General features: G+C 31.6%; 2 protein-coding genes and 1 long non-coding RNA gene across 3 annotated transcripts; 2 read left to right on the top strand and 1 right to left on the bottom strand.

Annotated features, from left to right (window-relative positions):
• Positions 1 to 1,845: 1,845 nt before the first annotated feature.
• On the top strand, positions 1,846 to 6,003 carry LOC105783666 (ubiquitin C-terminal hydrolase 22). The gene is made up of 3 exons (XM_012609247.2): positions 1,846 to 2,870; positions 3,000 to 3,124; positions 4,797 to 6,003. The coding sequence occupies exons 1-3, from the start codon at positions 2,014 to 2,016 to the stop codon at positions 5,585 to 5,587; spliced, it is 1,773 nt and encodes a 590-aa protein (XP_012464701.1). The 5' UTR covers positions 1,846 to 2,013; the 3' UTR covers positions 5,588 to 6,003.
• A 9,731-nt stretch (positions 6,004 to 15,734) lies between these two features.
• LOC105783439 (bifunctional purple acid phosphatase 26) lies at positions 15,735 to 19,210 on the top strand. The gene is made up of 10 exons (XM_012608896.2): positions 15,735 to 15,891; positions 16,471 to 16,696; positions 16,957 to 17,157; positions 17,230 to 17,341; positions 17,412 to 17,638; positions 17,711 to 17,849; positions 17,950 to 18,170; positions 18,394 to 18,515; positions 18,625 to 18,786; positions 18,866 to 19,210. The coding sequence occupies exons 2-10, from the start codon at positions 16,523 to 16,525 to the stop codon at positions 18,933 to 18,935; spliced, it is 1,428 nt and encodes a 475-aa protein (XP_012464350.1). The 5' UTR covers positions 15,735 to 15,891; positions 16,471 to 16,522; the 3' UTR covers positions 18,936 to 19,210.
• LOC128036055 (uncharacterized) lies at positions 19,028 to 19,621 on the bottom strand. Its single transcript, XR_008192887.1, has 2 exons — positions 19,131 to 19,621; positions 19,028 to 19,058 (listed from the first exon to the last, which is right to left on the bottom strand). It is a non-coding gene; the product is annotated as an uncharacterized LOC128036055 (long non-coding RNA).
• Positions 19,622 to 22,231: the final 2,610 nt, after the last annotated feature.

Genomic DNA, 22,231 nt, shown 5'->3' with positions numbered 1-22,231 from the left:
AAAGATCAAGAATAATGAATGCTTTTGTATCACTCTCTAATGGATTAGGTTAGGTTTGAAAATTTATTCAAAAAATCGAAGGATTTAGACAAAAAATGAGGATTGTTAACTAAATGGGTCGAGTCTTGAGTAAATTTTTTTGGGTCCGGGCCTGGATTCGGTCCAACCCGAATACATGTATTTTTAAAAGTTATTGAAAAATATTTGTTTTAATATTTTTAGTGTATTTGATATATAATATTTTTAAATTTGTTTTATATAATAAAATAATTTTAAAAAAATTAATACGATTTGAGTCGGACCCAAATTTAACATCTATAATCTAAATTAAATTTGGATAAAAATTTAAACTCATTTTTTAGACCGAACCCAAATCTATAAATCGAAACTAAAATTTTATCCAATCCTAACCCCACAATGTACAAACTCTAAATTCCAACGACTACAATGTTTCTTTTTCATTTATTTATTACTCCAGCAATGATTTTCCTTGACATACATAGTTTTTGGTATTTAATAGTTAAAATTAGGTAAAAGTTTTAAACGAAACCAAATCTCTTCTATAAATATTTTCTTTATTTATAAAATTTAAATTTAAATTTAAATTCTTACTTATAAAATTTTAGATACCAAATTAATAAATTTGTGTTAAAAATTTAATTTAAATTATTGAAATTTTAAGAAGGCTAAAATACAATTTTTTTATTCAATTAAAAAATTAAAAGACTTCAATTAACCATAACCAACATACCAAGATTTAGGTCGACTGCTTCGATTTAGGTCGGATTTGAACAATGTTTTTTGTCATCTGGTCGTTTTAACCCAAATTTAAATAAATGTTTTTAAAATTTTGTTTTTATTAAATTTAATTATAAAAATTTATAGATATTAAGATAAAAGTTATATATATTATCATTTTTTAAATAGTAATATGAAGTTTTTGAGTTAATCTAAAATTGCATTTTTCGTCTATTTTGATGAAATTTCGGATAATTTTTTTGAAATCTAGGTTAGATAGACCTGATTTATTATGAAATAATTTAAAATAAAATTTATTCAATTACTATAAAATAGATAAATATAATTTTTAATTATTTAATAAGTATTTATTTGAGCCCATGGGCCAAACCAAGAAAACAAATTTAGTCAAGCCCGTGAACATGGCCCATCACACTTTTGCTAATTAACAAAATCATTAAAAAATTTGCAATTTTTTTTCCTGTAATTCAATGGTTTAAGAGTTTATTTTAGTAAAACTAAAAGATTAAAAAATGATTTAAGTGCAAAAAGTATTGGCATTGGTCTATAATATTAACATTTTAATAATGTTTTATATTATATTTAATTACTTTAATCGAAAAAGAGGAAAAACAAAGAAAGGAACCAATATTGGTGGGCAAGCAATTAATCTTCCACACGTTAGATTCTCAATATAACGGTTTACAAAATGCCACATTTCTTTAATTTCCTTAATAAAGACTAAAAACATAATAGAAAATTTTGAATAATCATTTTAATTTTTTTGGTATTGAAATAAAAATATAATGAAAACACAAAACACAAAAATTCACTTTTATTATAATATTTGTTTTTATATAATGTCTACAACTACCCATAATTATTTTCGAATAATGTGCTTTAATACACTCGAATTTACATTTTCTACATTAACAATAATATCGATGCCAATTAAATTAAGACTCGACAAACTCGACTGATATTATTTTTATTACAATGATTTAAAGGTTCGAACATGCTTAAATATAGATATTTTATAATTTAATTAATTTAATATTTGAAAGAAATTAAGAAATATATAAAAAAAATTGGAGTATTAAAAAATCCGAGGAAAACTTGAATAAAGGTGACATTCGTCTTCATCAACCTCCATGTTCCCTCACTCTCATTCAGTCAATCTCTGCCGTTGATCTTCTCTTTCTAGATCCATGACCCTTATGTCCTTCATATCTAGGGTTTCCCTTTCCAACACGATCTCCATCTCCCGCCACCACAATGTCCTCCAAGATCAGCGGCCGGGTTTCGCCTCAGCCGTGTCCCCACCTCCTCGACTTCTGCTACCGCAACGGCTCCAATCCGTTTCGCGCCCTCCAGGACTGTATCCGTGTCAAGCCGCCCGGTGGTCGCGCCGCCATACGGAGGGAACCCTTCGAGGTGCCCCGGTGCGGCACTTGCGACGAATCCTCCCGTCCAAGGCTCTACGCTTGCGTCGCCTGCGCCGCCGTGTTCTGTCACGCGCCTCCACTTCATTCTCACGCGTCGGCTCACGCGCTTTCAGTCCCCGGCCACGAGATCGCTGTTGATGTCGACCGAGCTGAGCTGTTTTGCTGCGCGTGCCGTGACCAGGTCTACGATCGCGACTTTGACGCCGCTGTAGTCGCTCAAACCATCACCTCCACCACCTCCACTTCTGGATCCACCGTAACTCAATGCAAAGCCACGGGATCTCAACCGGATAACCTCCGAAAGCGCCGTCGAGTAGATTATAGCTTGTGGGCTCCAAATTCAAGAGAAAACGCCATAATCGAAAACCATTCGATTCCTCTCCACGACGCCACCAATGGTTCATTGATTTCATCGACAGAATTACCTTGGGGATTACGCGGATTGAATAATTTGGGGAATACGTGCTTTATGAATTCGGTTTTACAAGCATTGCTCCATACGCCACCATTGCGAAACTATTTCTTGAGCGATCGGCATAATAGATATTATTGTCAGCAAAAAAATGGCTCCACCCTCAATGGTTCCAAAAATTCAAGATTCTGTTTGTCTTGCGACATGGACGCCATGTTTTCGGCTGTTTTCTCGGGGGATCGTACTCCTTATAGTCCAGCTAAGTTCTTGCACAGGTTAATTTTCAATCAAAAAGTTGATTTCCCCCCTTCTTTTCTTCACTATATTGATGTTGTGTAAGCTGTTAATATTTGCTTTTGAGGTAAAAAGAAAGGTGTGGGGCTAATTTGATGAGGTTTTTGCAGTTGGTGGCAGCATGCAGCAAATTTGGCGAGTTACGAGCAGCAGGACGCACATGAATTCTTCATTTCCATGCTTGATGGAATCCATGAAAAGGTGGCTAAGGAAAAAAGGAAGACACACAGTCCAGGTGACTATCTCTCTTACTGTGTTAGATTGTTGTAGTGACTTCGAGTTACATTTGTAGAATATATTTAAATGCTTAGTAATTTGAATATGTCCTATGCTTGGAGTTCCCATATAAAGTAAATCTTTAGATTGAAGAATCTCCTAAATCTAAGGAATTTGTTTCTGGGTCCACATCTACATTTGTTCTGTAATTGCTGATCTATGTGTTAGGTACATGTTTGTCAGTTTCTTCAAAGGGTGTTTCTTCTAGAAGGGTACTGTTATCTTTTGCATTTGATCAAATAATATGAATGTTTGGAAGTGTAGTACATCAAATATTGACTTTGATTGTGTAGTAATAATGTATTCATGCTGACATGCCCCGGTATCCATTTTGTCTATAATCGGTTTTAGATTGATGGATTTGGTTAGCAATTTTCATTAACTCTGTGCAAACAATGGGGTTGTCTGCTCCTATTTGTTTTAGTGGCCAAAATTTATAGTTACCAAGAGGCTGATCGAATCCAGATAAGAGCAATTTAGTTAACTAACTAGAATAGATCACTATAAGAAGTGAGTTGAATGAAGAAATCATGTTGGGCAAATGAGCATCTACTGTCTGTCTATCCCTCACTTTACTGTTTTTAGCATTTATATTTTTAATCGACATCATCAAAGATTTTGCTAAAGATTAAGAAGTAACTCCGATATTTAACTGCAGGGTGTGAGTTTAGGTCCCTTCTTTCTTGCCCTAGTTGTTGACACGTGCTCTCAGATTTAGTACTGCAGGCTTGATGATGTCAACTACTTTACTCCAGTAAGTCAACCTTCCTTAGCCCACTTGATTTGATCATAGGAATTTCTCACCTCACCTAATTCTCATTTTACTCCCCCTTAACCATGTATAGGATCTCTTCGTTGGACAAAGTTGATCCTTGTCTCAGAAAAAGGAGAGAGTTGCTTTAGTTTTACAATGTGCATCAAAGGCATTTTTGTTTTTTGGATCATCTTGTTTCTAAATAAACTTCCTTCAATCGCCTTGGATGGGAAGAACCCCAGGTTCTTTTGAACTTGATTAAGTTGTCTACAAGGTTATCCCAACTTAATCCATTTCTCTACCTCTTACTCCTCCTTTTCTTTCTCGCTATTTTCTGGTAGTGTTTATAAAGCCTAAAATGTCTTCATGTGTGTTGAGAAGCGATCTTCTGCCTGGAAACTCGAAGTTAAATATAAACAGACAAACTCTAACCATAAGTTGTCATTGAGCGATAGTTGAGCTGCAATGATTTTGCATTTAAACTTTTTATATCACCGCCTTTCTCTGGTCAATGCAAGTGTGGAACTAGCTTCTCTGTCCTAGTTCTGGTAAATGAAGACCAAAAGGGTTTTTTTTCTTTGCTATAACTCTAGTGGAAAGTTAGCATCTGAGTTGCAGTTGCGTTCAATTTCAATCGAAATTTAGGCTTGTTTAAATTTTGTAGAAGCATGTTTCTCTTTGTTTTTGACACTCACTAGGAGCTAATCAGCTTGAGCTATTAAAATTTGAAGGCATGTCTGAATAACTAGTTGTTTATCTGAAACGTAGAGCTAGTTTTAGATGCTTGTGATGCCATTCTTCATAAATGGATAATTTTTTAATGACTATGTATCTCCTATATCGGATATTTTCTTAACCCGATTACTTGATGATGCAGGCACTGGAGATTGTTGCATTGCACATAGAGTATTTTCTGGTATTCTGCGATCTGATGTCATGTGTATGGCTTGTGGTTTCACATCCACGACATATGACCCGTGTCTAGACATTTCTCTGGACTTGGAGCCAAACCAAGGGGTTTCCGGGAAATCTTCATTGGCAAAAAGCAACAATTCTTGCAATGTTGAGGCAGATTGCATGGGTTCAAGTCAAAATTGTGGGATATCTACTTTAAAGGGTTGCTTAGAAAGATTTACTAGAGCTGAGAAGTTGGGTTCTGATCAGAAATTTTTCTGCCAAAAGTGTCAGGTGAGACAAGAATCCCTTAAGCAGATGTCCATAAGAAAGCTTCCATTGGTTTCGTGCTTTCACATCAAAAGATTCGAGCATTCTTCAATACGAAGGATGTCGAGGAAGGTTGACCGGTATCTGCAGTTCCCATTTTCGTTAGACATGGCTCCTTATCTCTCATCTTCCATTTTGAGGAGTCGATTTGGAAACAGGATCTTCCCTTTCGGTGGAGATGAACAAGATGCATGCAATGAAGTATCATCTGAATTCGAGTTGTTTGCTGTTGTCACACACACAGGTAAATTAGATGCCGGCCATTACGTGACGTATTTGCGATTAAGTAACCACTGGTACAAGTGCGATGATGCATGGATTACTCGAGTTAACGAGAGCATCGTACTTGCTGCACAAGGATACATGATGTTTTACGTACAGAAGATGCTATATTACAAAGCAAGTGAAAAGCAAGCTGCTTCGTGGTGTGATGTTCGGAAGTAAGTATTTGGGTGTTTTTTCGAATCAAAATCAAGTAGAGCTCAGAAGGAGAGCTGCTACATCAATTAAAGTTAAGGTTACCGTGGAGATACACATCAGATGTCATGGCTAATTTTGTATACCATGAAAACAAGTTTCATCAAGCTGCTCTGCTCGTTGGTAAAAAAGACTGGGGGCTGCTTGTTCTTTTCGAGCGCTTAATACTCGATCGGGTCAGAGAGTTAAGTGAGCCTAAATTTTTGAGGCACTACAATATTCCGGGGAATCAAAATTTTATAAGGTATGGATTCCTTAAATATGATTTCTGAATGAGTGTTGGCCAATTGATTTCTTTTTCCTTTTGGTCTTTCAAATCCTGTCTATGCATGAGTTGAAAGAATATTGGGGGCACAATCATAACAAGGGAACATATACGTATATACATGTGTGTATATATATATATATGTGTGTGTGGCATTCCCTAGTAAAATCAGGCATAATCATATACATGAAACCGACAAGATAAACAAAAGTTGCCAGAACACGAACACGACATAGATGCATGAACTATATCTATTCTGGTCTCTTCTCTGTCGTCTGTCTGATATTTCCCTCATTCAACAACGCAATTTGCACGAGGAAAGTGGCAAATCAAATGACAAGTCCAAGCTTTCATTCCTCTCTTTAAAAATTAAGAAATAAATAGTTTTAAAATTTTTTTAAAAAAAGAGATAATTTGTTTTAAGGTTTAATTCAATATGCAGTCCTTAAACTATATTGTTTTATCTTTTTGAGTTAGGTACCTAAATTATATTTTGATTGAATCAGGTATTAAAACTATAATTTCATAACCATTTTGGGTGAGTTTTGTCATTATCTCTGTTAAAAAAAGCTATTTCAATCCAATGTTTTTATTAAATTGGATCATATCGTTCAATGAAAAAATTATTAAAATTTTAAAAATTTTAAAAACAATAATAAAATAAAAGTACGAATTTAGTATTTCATCGAGATAAAAAGATAATTATATAAATACATTTATTAAAACAAAAAATTAAAAAGTAAATTAAACATGTGATATTTTTAAAAAAACCTCACTTAAAAGAAATTAAACTTTTAATTTCACTATCCGTATATGCGATGAAATAAATTTTTTTTTTTTAGGTTTCACAAATTTATGGACGTGGAATGTTTTTATTTTAAAAGTTGAAAGTTATGGCTAGGAAGTTTGAGGTCAAATTGATAGAATTTGTTAATATAAAGGGTTAAATTATTGAATTATTTAGAATTGGGATTAAATTGATAGGATATGTAAGTATTATAGAAAATGTGTTATTATACCAGTTAAAAAGGTCACATAATTATTTCATTATCAATTTAACGGTAAATGATCAAAATAGGAACAAATAAAAGTTTAATGCTTAAATTAAAAATTTTAAAATTAAGTAATCAAAATAGAAACACAAGTATAATTGAGTGACCATGTATATAGTTTACCTTAATTTTATATATTCACAATAAAATTATTTTCATTCTTGCATAAATAGATTTAAGTAAATTCTCATAATTCAAATGATATGATTAATGCAAATATTCTAAAAAGTCCAAAATAAGTTATTTAATTTAGATTTAAGAAACTTAATTTAATTGTTAACAAAAAAAGAAAGAAAAGAAAGTTTATTAGGGACTTAAAATTTCAATTTAATTGCATAAGATGTAAAATATATTTCTTGGCATATAATGTATAATATATTATATTTGATATTTTGGATCTTTTATTTTATTTTATTTTATAATGTAATAGTTGTATTGACAAAAGGCATTAAAAGTAATATATATAATATATATATATGATATTTAGAATTTTAAAATAAAAATAATTAAATACATGGAATTAAAGATGGCGAAATTTCGAGACATGAATGTGTCAAAATTTTAGGCTTTGGTTTTAATATATGTATATATAAGATGAGTAAATTCGTTATATGCTAAAATTTTGTATTCCATACTAATAATTTAATTTAATTTTCTTGTAAATTACAATAATAGGGTAAAGTCTGAATAATAAACGTAACTAACGCAACTTGAATTCAAGTCATACCTGAGACGGGAAACACCCTTGACTATTATACTTTTCACATGATGCTCCAATAACCTAATTTTAATACATGTATATTTAAGAAGTAAAATTTTATTATATCCTACAATTTAGTATTCAATGTGGATAATCTCAAAAAAGAGATTTTATTTCTGTTTTATTTAAAATGTTAAATTAAACCATACCATATACCAAATATTAAATAAATTCATTAAATAAAGAATTTAGTCATTATCAACTATTCTATTAATCATACCTGTACAAGCCCAAATATGCTCGGGCCCAAACCAATAAACAGGCCCAATTAACAGCCCAAACCCAAATTAACCTAGCCCAAACATTAACCCAAAACTCAGCCCAAAAAGAAAATATTAGCAGAAACCCTAAAGCGACCACCAGCGGCTTACGCCAAGAATATTTACCTCTTTACGCCTCTCACATTACACTCACCACCAGTAAATGTCGCAAGACGACCCTCCCAGTGAGTCGCCAAGTCATCGAAACCGTTTTTTGAAAACAAAAATTTTGGTTGTCGACTTAAAAAAACAAAAACTGGAGTCGCCACCGATCCTTTATTAAGGTATGACCGGCCCACCTTAAAAAATGATTTTGGTCTACGAATTTTGAGAAAATAGGTTCGGGAGTTCAGTTACGCACGAGGAAGGGTTAGCACCCTCGTAACGCCCAAAATCGGTACCAAATTGATTCTGTAATGTCTTGGTGTCGAAAATTTGAAAAGATTTTAAAAGAGAACTTTTAACTCGTGAATGAATTAAAACGATAAGACATTCTTATTTCAAAGAAATAAAACACCACACCCAGTGAGTTAGGGCACAAAAGGAGATTCTGAGTCTGCAGCAGCGTCACTCATGCCATTGATATCTGGGGACCCATAGTAGGTACCAAAGAATATACTAAAGAATATATGAATAATATGAATGAATGAATGAATAATTTGACAGAAAAAATCTGAAAGAATGGAAAAAAAAAGGAGAAATGGAGAGGCCAAGGTGAAAACCCGCAAAGGGCACCTTAGACCAAAGGGGATTTGAGTTGAAAACCCAAAAATGGCGGCTCAAATGTTGATCAAAATGGCGCTTGAAGTTGAGAGCAGCTCAAATATGACCAGAATGGGGCATGCAGTGGTCTTGCTATACCTGAATCAACAGGAAAGGGTAGGCGACATCCTGGAGCATCGACGAAGTACTATAGATCTCCTAAACACGTGTTAAACTCAGAATGGTCTTCAGAAAGTCTGTACAGAGAAGTTCAAGCTGCGATATCTGGGGCACCTAATCCTTATACTTTGTTATGCTTGGAACGCTTCATTTATTTCCAAAAATACGCATTCCTGAACCAATGTCTTTGTTATCCATCTTTATCATCTTTGATAATTTATTTCATTTCGAGCTATGCTCAGAACCAATTCAATTTTATCCATCATTTTGTTCTATTTGCAAGTGTGTTGCATTAGAATAATAATTAATGGACCAATAAAACTTTCACAAGGGAAGTTTTGCATATTACTCTAGAAGCTTCTAAATAATATAGGAACCTCAAACAGGACTATTGTTTAGAATGCACCAGGTTGGAAATCTGATAAAGAAGAGTCTAAATTAAGACTATCCCTTTGAATTTTCTTGTCTAAAGTATTAATTTAACAAAATGGCAAGATGTCGTGTTGGTGACAAAGCTTCAATGAACAAGCAAGCAATGATCACCGAGTAATAAGAAGAAGTTGTTCTTGGACAAGATTTCTTCATTTGTGCATGAGCATTTGGTACAACACCCTGGGAATGGTGTAAGAGGCCAAAAAGTTCCACATCGTGTATCCTTGAATTATGATAATAGAGGACTGAGAAAAGGCCAAATCTTTTTACTCTTGGGTTACAACAGGAGAAAGATGGTACAAATTTTGCATCCCAGTGGATCAAACTTGGAGGTTTACCATGAGGGCAATTTGGTCAAGTGCTTATTGAGTTCGCCAGCCGAGCATAAAGGCGCTATAGTACAAGCGTTAAAATATCATTTTCATGACATTCTACATTCATTCAAATGTCTTTCATACATGTCTAGTTAGGAGCATTTGATTCATTTGATCATGACATCCTATTCACTAGGCATAATTAGGTTCATAAAATAAATCATGCAGGTCATGTTCCACAGAGAACAGATTGGTGAAATCATAAAAGCCTTATCTCCCTGAGTTACAGTGGAGCAGGTTGCAAAGATAGCAGATCTTGTCTTCATGGATTGGCGTGAAGTGGATCGAAGAAAGCAGATCTTGTCTTCATGTATTGGCGTGAAGTAGATCAGAAATAGCAGATCTTGTCTTCCCATACTGGTGGCGAAGTAGATTGAAGAAAACAGATCTTGCCTTCATGGATTGACGTGAAGTGGATCGAAGAAAGCAGATCTTGTCTTCATGTATTGGCGTGAAGTAGATAAAAAATAGCAGATCTTGTCTTCCCATACTGGTGGCGAAGTAGATTGAAGAAAACAGATCTTGTCTTCATGTATTGGCATGAAGTAGATCGAAGAAAGCAGATCTTGTCCTCATGTATTGGCGTGAAGTAGATCAAAAATAGCAGATCTTGTCTTCCCATACTGGTGGCGAAGTAGATTGAAGAAAACGGATCTTGTCTTCATGTATTGGCATGAAGTAGATCAAAGAAAGCCGATCTTGTCTTCATGTATTGGCGTGAAGTAGATCAAAGATAGCAAGTCTTGTCTTCATGTATTAGTGTGAAGTAGATCGAAGATATAAGTCTTATCTCCTTGAAGTTGCAGTGGAGCAGACATAAATAACCAATCCGATCTCCTTGAAGTTGCAATGGAGTGGATTAAGACCACAGATCTTATCTCTCTGAAGTTGCAGTAGAGCAGATCGCATCAGACTTATCTTTAAGTTGTAGCAGAACAAATTGAAGCTACAAGTGTTATCTCCCTTAAGTTGCAGTGGAACAGATTAAAGATAGCAAATTTTATTCTTTTTGAGAAGCTACAATGTATGAATTCTATCTCTTCGACATTTCAGTGGAGTAGATTGAAGCACCAGTTCCTATACCTCTGAAGATGTAGTGGGATGGAACGAGGCTACTTGAAGAAGAGAAGCATTGAAGGAGTTGAGGCTCAGTAAGACCAGGCACAATTGGGTCTTGTAGTCTTTGCTCTGTTCCCGTTACACGACAACGAGCAAAGAGGGGCAGCTGTACAAGCCCAAATATGCCCGGGCCCAAACCAATAAACAGGCCCAATTAACAGCCTAAATCCCAAATTAACCTAGCCCAAACATTAACCCAAAACTCAGCCCAAAAAGAAAACATTAGCAGAAACCCTAAAGCAGCCACCAGCAGTTTGGCGCCGCAACTGCTACCTCTTTGCGCGCCTCCGTCTGCACACTCACCGCCGTAAATGTCACAGCACGACCCTCCCCAGCGTGTGCCGTTCCGTATGCCACGTTTGTACCTGCAACAGCAAACAACAAATAAAGAAAAGGAAGCCAAACAAGATAGCAAAAATCGGGCAATATAATGCCAACAAATAACAGAATAGATTTGGTGGGATTTTATTTTATTTATTTCTTTTTCTTTTCCATTTTCGACTATAAAAAGGCCAATCTCAGGCACTGTAAGGGGGGGATTGAAAAATCAATAGAAAAACAGAGAGTAAATATCAGTTTTTTTAAGGTGAATCGTTTTTTATATATTCTATTTTTTTATTTTGTTCTTTAAATAAATAATACAAAAGGGAAAGGGGGATCTTACCTCTTTCGTCGAGGACGCCGGATTGTGGCCATCTCCGTCGCGATCGGAGCGTTGGCACAGGCGAACGGCGGCGCAAGAGGGGTTAAGAAGAAACCCAAGCAGAGCTTTTGCTCTCTTTTTGTTTTTTTTCTTCTTTTCTCTATGCTACAAATGAAACTTTAAAAAAAAAATTGTTTTAAATTGTATTAGTGAAACGGCGCCGTTTGGGTATTGGGGAAGGGGGTCCGCGCATATCAACCTAAATGGGAGATTTGCGCTATTAGTCCCCCCTTTTTGCGACGCACTTCAATTAAACTCATTTTGTTATTTTTTAAAATTAGCCGCATATTTTATTTCCGTTCCAATTTGGCCCCTCGCTGCGCAGTGTTTTGGAGGGTGGGATTAATTTCCCTTTTAGTCCCCCATAGTTATTCGCGTGTTCAAGTTTGTCCTTTTTTATTTATTTTCGAATTTACCCATTTTTTTCCTTTTTAAGTTCAATTTTTTTATTATAAATATGTTTTATTATTATTATTATTATTTATTCATACATGCGACGTTCTTTTATTTAATACATATATATGCATGTTTTTTTTATCTAGTATACTTGCATGTTTTTTATAATATATATATGCATTTTATAAATATTTTTACTATTCTGTTCCATTTTTTTATGTACATATCATACAAATATATAAGTATTTTAATTTACATATACATATTTTCATGTTTTACCAATACATATATGCTTATACATTTTTATTTCGTAAATATATACACATATACATTTTTTATCTTTATTTTATTTTCATGATTTTCATATACATATATACATGCATTTTTTTATTAGTTTTTTGGTTTGATGTATTTCATTCCTTCGTTTTTGTTTACAAATTTACTTGTATATTGTACTTATATATATATATATATATATTTGTAAATATTTATTCATATTGGTCTTAAATTAAAGTTCTGTTTCACACTATACATTAACTTTAACATACCTTTCGGGAAATATATTTTGGTTTTGTCAAAATCATCATATTTTATAAGTTTTCAAGGTATTTGGCGTTCATGATTCTCGAGAAAGACCGTGTCCTAACTTACTGGATTGCGATTATTCTTCGATGAATTTAGAACGCTAAGTATTCATTTTGCATTAAATTCGCAAATTTTAAATAAAAGCTTATTCTTGGGAGTTCAAAAATGTTGGGTCCTAACTTACTGGTCCTGATATTTTGACTTCTTGAAATAAGAATTTTCAAAAGTAAAAGGCAATATTCGGGTATTTTGAAGATTTAAAAATATTGTGCCCTAACTCACTGGGTGTAGTGTTTTATTTCTTTGAAATAAGAATGTCTTATCGTTTTAATTCATTCACGAGTTAAAAGTTCTCTTTTAAAATCTTTTCAAATTTTCGACACCAAGACATTACAGAATCAATTTGGTACCGATTTTGGGCGTTACGAGGGTGCTAATTCTTCCTCGTGCGTAACTGAACTCCCGAACCTATTTTCTCAAAATTTGTAGACCAAAATCATTTTTTAAGGTGGGCCGGTCACACCTTAATAAAGGATCGGTGGCGACTCCAGTTTTTGTTTTTCTAAGTCGACAACCAAAATTTTTGTTTTCAAAAAACGGTTTTGACAGTACCATATAAGAAATATTGATTAAAAATATTTAATAAATAATTTAATTATTATCAACTATTAATTTAAATTTTCTATATAAGCACATATTAAAAATTATAAATTGAATTAAAATTTATAAACTGCAAAAAAAAATTATAAATTGAATTAAAATCTCTGAACAATATAAAAAAAATATATGGAAATTAAATTAATAAGAGACTTTATTTAATTTGTTAAATTATATTTTTTTGGGTGAAAAATTAAGATTATAAAGTAATTAAACTAGATCAACAAAGGAGGATACTCAAACAATCTTAAACCGAACAATCTTAAACCGAGGCTTCTAGTGCAAACTGACTTAGCCAAACTATCTGCAATTGAGTTCTCTTCTCTAGGCAAATGTTGAATCTTCCACTGCTTAAACATATTCAGGACTTGAAATATTCTCCTGATTAGAGTAGAATTAGAGTTTCTGTAAGAGCCATCTTGAATAATGTTAACGGCCTCAATACTGTCAGTTTGGATTGAGACCCTATCGAATCGTTTTTCCAAAAGAAGGTTTAACCCATCCAAGATCCTCCTAAGCTCAGCCTCCGTGCAATTACCTAAATTATATTATTGAAACTAATGTATTAACATTTGATATATATATTGTAAATTAATGTTTTAGATAAAAAGAAGTTAAGTAGGCATTATATTTATATATGGCAGATGTTAATTTTATGTGAATAATTTTATGTAATGTTTTAATGTAGAAATGGAAAAATAATATTTTGTGTCACAATGTTTGACTATTATACTAGTCCGACCTCGAAGATTTGCTTGAAAAGTAGAAGGGTTTGGGTAAAAAAAATAAAATCAGTTTAGAAAACAGGTCAAGCCTTGAGTAAGGTTTTTCGGACCCAGGCCCGGTCTGGTCCGAATTTGCAAAAAGGGAAAAAAATTGTTGTTTTCTTGCTATTTTTTTCATTATTTTGCTGCCATTTTCACTATATATTACTACTATTTTGTTTTTATTGTTTGGATACTATATAACTATTATTTTATTGTTATTTTTGCCACTATTTTAAAGGTATTTGCTTGTTACGTTGTACATATCTTAGTGTTATTTAAGTATAAATATTTTTTTAAAATTTACTTTTAATTTGTTGAAAAATTTTATTTTAATATTTTTAGTGTATTCATAAATTATTCACTAATGCCTATATGAAAATGCACATTAAAATTATTCAAAATAACTAATATTTATAAAATGAGAGTGAGGCAAGACGAGTCGATTATAAAGATATTTAATAGTAGCAAGTGATAATGATTTTCAAATTTTAACATCCACGAACAAGCGAGAAGAGAGGGTTTATAAAAATATATTCTATTCAAAATTTTTTAAAAATTGTTTAAGCTTTGTTTCAGAATTAATTGGGTTTTGAAGTTAAGATCCATGAAATAAGGAGGAGATTTTTAGGCATTGATGATAAACACGAAGAGTATAGATTCTAAACTCGAACTACTTTTGATGAAGATTTAGGGCCAGTTCTTCATTGCTTGAAAAAAGCACTTCTCACTCTAAAGCTGTGCAGAACAAGCTGTTTTTGACTGAAATTTTTAGCTTTTCAAAAGTGTTTTTGAAAATCACTTCTAAAAAGGAGAAGCTAAAAATTTTAGCTTTTTCTCGCCCAAAAGCACTTTTGATACTTAATTACTTTTTCACCCCTCCAATAACATAGTATTTTCCTTTTTTTTTCTTGGTGCTTAATTACAAATATGTTAAAATCATTAATTAAAAATAAAAAAATATTTTTTAAAATACTAATTAAAAATATTTAATGGTTATATTTAAATATTTAAAATATAGTTTATATAATCTAATTAAATTTTATAAATAATTAATATTTATTGATTAAAAATATTTAAAATTTATATTTTATATATTAAAATATTAACAACAAGTTATAATCAATTTTTTATATTCTTACTAAAATATAATAATATTAACTAATTTAAATATTATTTAAATGCATATTTGTTACTTGATAATAACATGTCTAAAATGGACATTTTATTTCTCAAAAGTACTTTTTGACAGCAATGCTAAACACTCAAATTTTAAACCAAACTTTTCAAAAGTACTTCTCAAAAATATTTTTTCACAGCACTTTTTAAAAATATTTTTCAAAAGTAATGAAGAACTGACATTTAAAGATGTTTCTCTAAGAGTTGAACTTTGTTCTTTGGTTCTATTAATATTCATAGTTCAATATGACGATTTCATCTATCCAATGATTATATTCAAGCATTGTTGATATATAAAATAATATTTATCATTGAATTTGTAAAATCATATGATTTTAAGTTTAGATTATAAGAAAATGAGATTAATCGTACTCGAGCTCATAATCCCATGATTGTTATTCAGCAAGGTATTAACTAAATTAAAATTCAATTAATAAAATTATTAAAATTAATTATTAATCCAACAGTAAATAGTTAAAATCATTCTACCAATGCCATAAAAAGTAATTCCAAAAATATATATTCTAACCCAAAAAAAACGACAATAAAACAATCTGTCTTAATCAAGATCAACAACCGTCAAATCAACCAATAAAAGTTCGCCACGTATACAATCTTAGCCAACCAGAACAATGTTTTTAGACAAGAAGAACAATGTTTTGTTAAGACAACGCAAACTACGACCAATACGACAGATCTACTCCCCTACACTAACGTACGCTACCTCGACCCATTACGGTCCCCACTAACTTACACCGTCCCCCATATCCATAACCCATTATTTAAGATGAAAGACAATGCAATCCCATTCATTGCCTCTCAAAGTTAGTTATTTTCCAAAAGGTACTTCCTTTTTCATTCTCCCTTATTTTTGTTTTATTAAAAAAAAAATTACAATTTTCATTGGTGATGATGTTTTCCATTCTGGGATTTGGTTAAAACTTCAAATAAATTATTTTTCAGTTTAAATAGATGAGCTGAATCTTGGGTTTTTTTTTTTTGCATTAAATTTTATTCAGATTGATGGTATCCATATTGTTTCCAACATTCATTAATGGGTTGTTTTTCAAGTATATATTACTGTGATAATTCTTTGCAAACGGTCCGTAAAAACTAATCTTTTTGAGTAATTTGTAGCTGTTTGAGCGATGGTAGAATAGAGACAATGGATTTTGGACAATACATAGTCAGGAAGACAGTTGTTAAGGATTAGGGGACTATGTAGTTAGCAGATACACTTATGGTTCCTGGTTCCATTTTGTGTTTCATGTAAAGCTTTAGCTTAATGGTAAACTTGAGTGGAACATATATATACATATTGGAAATTGTCATGTTTTTTCATGTAATAATGTTTTACTCTTTTTTTGTAAATTGTTTCATGAATTTGTGACAATTTGGTGTTTTTTTTTATCCTAAATGCAGAAACTGCATGGTTCTTGATTGATTGATCAAGAATCATCTAAGGGTCATTAAGATGAAATCTTTGCTGTTTCAATTCATATTGGTACCATTTGTTATCTTGAACTTTGTCAACAATGTGAATGCCGGTATCACGAGTAGATTCGTTCGAGAGGAGTGGCCATCGGTCGATATCCCTCTTGATCATGAAGTATTTGCAGTTCCCAAAGGATACAATGCACCTCAACAAGTGAGATTTTCCCCCTTTTTAGCAGTAAATGTACAAAGCTTCCTACACTGAGATTCGAGTTTGAGTGTCTGATACAGTATTGAGTAGTTTTCTGGTTACTAGAGAACGATATCTCGGTATGGATATGGGAATATGACCTCCAAAAACCCTCTAAAATACACGAAAATCGTGAAAAACATTGAAAACAGAACACTCACACACGATTCCGAGCAACACAGGGGACTATGATATTCCTAACATGCATGTTTTTTCGACTGTAGGTGCATATAACACAAGGGAACTATGACGGAAATGCTGTAATAATCTCATGGATTACATTTGATGAACCAGGGTCCAGCAAAGTACAATATGGTAAATCTGATAAGAACTATGAATTCAGTGCAGAAGGGAAAATGACAAACTACACCTTTTATAAATACAATTCTGGCTATATTCATCATGTTCTCGTTGATGGCCTTGAGGTACACTAATGGCTTAACTATTATATGATATGAAGATATTGGTTGCTTAATCATTTGTTTATTGTTTCTCAGTATGATACCAAGTACTATTACAAGACTGGGGATGGTGATTCCGCACGAGAGTTTTGGTTTCAAACACCTCCGATGATCGGTCCAGATGTTCCTTACAAATTTGGAATCATCGGTGAGTGTTTGTGAGTACCGTGTTGAACATTTACAAGCATTCAAGTTCAAATAACATGTATACATTGCAGGTGATTTGGGACAGACGTATAACTCGCTGTCCACACTTGAGCATTACATGGAGAGTGGAGCACAGAGTGTGTTGTTTGTGGGAGATCTTTCTTATGCCGATAGATACAAGTACAATGATGTTGGTATACGGTGGGATTCATGGGGTAGATTCGTGGAGAAAAGTACTGCTTATCAGCCATGGATATGGTCTGCTGGGAATCATGAAATAGAATACATGCCTTATATGGTAATTACAAAATCATATTGTAGAATCATTTTTGTTTTTATTGTTTTTAACTTCAAGAAAAAACATATGCAGAATGAAGTTACTCCATTCAAATCGTATCTACATCGATATCCTACGCCTTATTTGGCTTCTAAAAGCAGTAGTCCTATGTGGTATGCTATTAGGCGTGCATCCGCTCATATAATCGTGCTATCAAGCTACTCTCCGTTTGGTATGTTACTCATGTTCGACATCCATGTCTGATGCATATATGAAAAAGAAGTTGAATACCCGAGTTTGAGTAACATAGTTGTTTCTTGTTGTTGTAATAGTGAAATATACACCTCAATGGAAATGGCTCGAGGAAGAATTAAACAGGGTTGACAGGAAGAAGACCCCATGGCTCATTGTTCTTGTGCATGTTCCGATCTACAACAGTAACGAAGCACATTTCATGGAAGGTGAAAGTATGCGAGCAGTGTTCGAAGAATGGTTCATCCATCACAAAGTTGATGTAATCTTTGCTGGTCATGTCCATGCTTATGAAAGATCCGTATGTTTCTTTCCCTTAAATCTTTTTCATGCTGCCATACTTGAGAGCTCAAAGCTTGAATCCGAATATCTACAACCCTTCATAGAACCCTTACACGAATACTAATATAGTAAAATCAGGTCTTATGAATACTATGTTTTCACAAGATTTGGGTCTATGTCGTTACGATTGTTGATATCTTTTCCGGGATAAACACTCATATGTTTTCCCTATGAACTTTCAGTATCGAATCTCAAATATAAGGTACAATGTATCAAGTGGTGAACGTTTCCCTGTACCGGACGAATCAGCTCCTGTTTACATCACTGTTGGAGATGGTGGAAATCAAGAAGGTTTAGCAGGAAAGTAAGTACAAAGTCCGAAATCCGTCTTTGATACATACCAGTATAACATTCAATCTATAAGAAACGGCATTTTCTTATTGTTTTTAGCAAATGTTATATCGATGGTGTAGGTTTAGAGATCCCCAACCGGATTATTCAGCATTCCGGGAAGCCAGTTACGGCCATTCGACACTGGAGATCATGAACAGAACACATGCAGTCTATCACTGGAACCGAAATGATGATGGGAAAAAAGTGGCAATTGACTCATTTGTATTGAACAATCAGTACTGGTGCGTAAACATAGGTTTTAGAGCCGAATATTTTTCTAAAAAAGTCCGGATAATATAGTCGAGACTTGGTTCCTTGCAGGTCAAGTAACGTGCGAGAAAGGAAACTGAAGAGGCATTATTTGACTGGGATGAGGATGATTGCTTCTTAATGAAAAGATAATATGAAGATATATCATCTCTGGTAGTGCTTGATGAAGTTTCATTGCAAGAGATGAAAATGCCAACAATGATAAGAATAAGAATATATATATATATATATATATATCCTACACCTTGTTTGGCTTCTCTTGCAGTCATCTTTTGTTGTCATATATATATATATATATATATATATATATCTACACCTTGTTTGCAAGAGATGAAGTTTCATTGCTTGGAAATGCAATATCTCGAAGTGATTAATAAAATTATCATTGTTCAGTAATCAGGGTGGATTGCCATTATAATTCATCTATTTTTAGTTTTGTTATTGGAGTTAGTGTTACTTAGGGTTAAGGGTATTTTGTATAGTCCTCAATTATATAAATTAATATTTATTTAGATAATTTTAATTATTTTGAAATTTTTGTTTGTTAAAATAATTATGTTTTTAACTCTACTGCAAATAAAACTAAATAGTTCAAAGAAATAATTTAGGATTTAAGATTTTGTGTTAAAAATAAAAGGAGTGGATCATTTATTGAAGGAACTCGATCCGTATGGGTGTTAAGGTTCCTTTCATTTATATCGGGTAGTTAGGTAATCCAACAAGTTGCATCGATGTATTTTGAATTTTGATGTTGGGCTAGTTAGGTAATCCAATAAATTGCATCGATGGTTTTATTTTTTTGAAATAAAATCTTAAATTACCTGACAAAATCGATATTACCATAAATATGAATAATATTATCTGTTTCAAAAGAAAATCAACCCTAGTAACATAAAGGTTGGAGGTTTATATTATGAATTTTGGTTTCGCTTCTCTTTTCATATTAAAAGTAAACTAAATTCTGTAGAATAAACAATTATAAACCATATAAAATAGTTGCTCAATTCAAATATTCATATTCTACTCAACGTTATCGAGAAATTATTTTGTGGACTCTTCCCACCACATCATCAATGACCTTTTTCCAATTATTTAATGATATTTCAGTAATTTTTTTCCATACCATTGATACATAATTTGAATAATTATTTTATCCTGAACCCAAAATCTTGAACCTTGAAGCTCAAACCCTGAATCAATTTTTTTTACCTTAATTCTAAATCTCAAACCTCAAACCCTAAACTCTGGTTCAGGGATTAAGATTTTGGCTTCGGGATTTAAGGTAAAAAAATAAAATTATGTATAAATAATATGAAAAAATTGATTGAAATGTTATTTAATAATTAAAAAACCGTAAATAATGTGATGGGAAAGGTCCATAAGATAATATCTCCAACATTATCTAATCTAATTGACCATATTCAAATAATACTTAATTTGGCGGCACATATCAAATTATGATTGAAGTTATGTGACAATATTCAAATAACTCTTAATTATCTGAATTATCATAGTATGAAATAATGGCTTCACTCATTTTTATTGGTTTTATTTTTTTGGCCATCAATTTCTTTTTTGTTTGATAAGATAAGGATCAAATTGTAAGGATTTGAGACTATTGATTAATCTAATCAAGCTTCAATATGATTTTTTTCAATACTATTAAAATGATTGTTTCTTTTATAAAAAAAATTTGAAGTTTTATTATTAAAATTAATATTTTTAAAATAAAATAAAGAAAAAATACTATATTTATTATTTAGTACCTAAATTTAGTTTTAATGTTCAATTTAATATTAGGATTTTTTTCTCAATTTAATACTGGAGCTTGGCTTCATTATCTCAAGGTTTTCAATTTGATACTCGTATTTTTCTTTCTCAATTAAGCATCTGAGTTTAGTTGTGATGTTTAATTTGATCCTGACTTTTTTTTCTCTTACTTAAGTGCTTATGTTTTTTTTTTTTACTATAGCTCATACGTCAAATATTCATTGGGTCACATCATACGGTTTAATCTAGATATCAAATTGAACATTGAAGTCAAATTCATGATGATTCAATCTATAATTAAATTAAATGTTTTCAATCAAGTATTGTAGGTTTAATTAGAGATACAACTCGAAATTAATGTTGATTCAATCTATAATTAAATTCTCGTGACATCAATTTTATTGATTAAATAGTCTTTAAAATTTAAATTTGATGGTTTCGAAATATAAAAAAAATACATCTCAAATTGGATTAAATCTAAATTAGACTAGTCGATTGAGGACGTAGATTTGAGTACGTTGACGCGCATTTATTCTTTTATTTATGAGTCGGGAAGAAATCATGGGTAGTTCTAGGTATTATTCCAACCAAAAAAAAAAATAATCGGAACCTATAATAAATATATTCATTTAAAAAAATTTAAATCCATAAATTTAAAAAAAAATTAAAACTTATATTTTAAATCGACCCAAATTTAAAAAATTATACATAAATTTAATCCGATCCCATCTCAGCCGACCATGAATTCCTCTAAATAAAGACATCGTCAACCATATAATTAACGTTTCATTGAAACAAGATTAAAATAAAATAAAGCATAGTACGATTTTATAAATAATTAATACTAATAATCTGACACGTACATATGCCAACGTTCCATATTGAAACAAATATAATAATTAATCATCAGAGCAGTTTATGCCATAAATATTGTTTTTAATTGGATACGTATGCATTATATCATTTGATTAGGCCAGTTGGTCTGGACTTTTCTAGGAAATAAAACACCTTCTATTATTTGATTTGACAGCAGAATTTTCTCCTTTGTCAAAAAAGTAAATTAATTAGAAATTAATGAATCTGATTAAGGATATAAACTTAATATATATATATATATATTTAAAAATAGTTTACTAAATAATATTATAGAGATTAATTTTGTCTAAAATCATTAAAATTGAATAAGTAAAGTAATTACAAAATGTTTCAAACATATTCAAATAATTTAGAAATTAAAACAATATAAAAACTATCACGATTTCATTTTTAACAATTTAAAAATATTATTAATAATTTTTATAGGTTATATTTTATATACATTTTAAAATTAATCTATTTTAATGTTAAAATTAATAATATTTGATTTTTTATAATTTTATATTTATCTTTACTCTTCTTAATCCATGAATGTAATTGTCTCTTATATTATTTGAAAACTATAAATTTAATTTAATAATTATTATTAATATGTGTTTTTATAAAAAAACTATATTAAAGCTTAATAATTTAATATTCACCTATTTTAATATTTAAAATATAAAAATTCTAAAAAAATAAATTTAAGGTAAGGAGTAAAAGAGTAATTTATCTAAATTGAAAATAAGAATTTCAAATGAAAAGTCTTACACATTAGAAAATGTAAATAAA

This window comes from Gossypium raimondii, chromosome 13 (genome assembly GCF_025698545.1).
Source record: "Gossypium raimondii isolate GPD5lz chromosome 13, ASM2569854v1, whole genome shotgun sequence".
NCBI classification, from domain to species: domain Eukaryota; kingdom Viridiplantae; phylum Streptophyta; class Magnoliopsida; order Malvales; family Malvaceae; genus Gossypium; species Gossypium raimondii.
Note: the sequence above shows the minus strand (reverse complement) of the source record. Positions and strands in the feature narration are given on the sequence as shown.

Coding starts and splice junctions, on each gene's coding strand:
- LOC105783666 (XM_012609247.2), top strand. CDS start 2,014: ATGTCCTCCAAGATCAGCGGCCGGGTTTCGCCTCAGCCGTGTCCCCAC. Junction 2,871..2,999: donor CCAGCTAAGTTCTTGCACAG/GTTAATTTTCAA, acceptor AGGTTTTTGCAG/TTGGTGGCAGCATGCAGCAA. Junction 3,125..4,796: donor AAGGAAGACACACAGTCCAG/GTGACTATCTCT, acceptor TTGATGATGCAG/GCACTGGAGATTGTTGCATT.
- LOC105783439 (XM_012608896.2), top strand. CDS start 16,523: ATGAAATCTTTGCTGTTTCAATTCATATTGGTACCATTTGTTATCTTG. Junction 17,158..17,229: donor TTCTCGTTGATGGCCTTGAG/GTACACTAATGG, acceptor ATTGTTTCTCAG/TATGATACCAAGTACTATTA. Junction 18,787..18,865: donor GTATTGAACAATCAGTACTG/GTGCGTAAACAT, acceptor GGTTCCTTGCAG/GTCAAGTAACGTGCGAGAAA.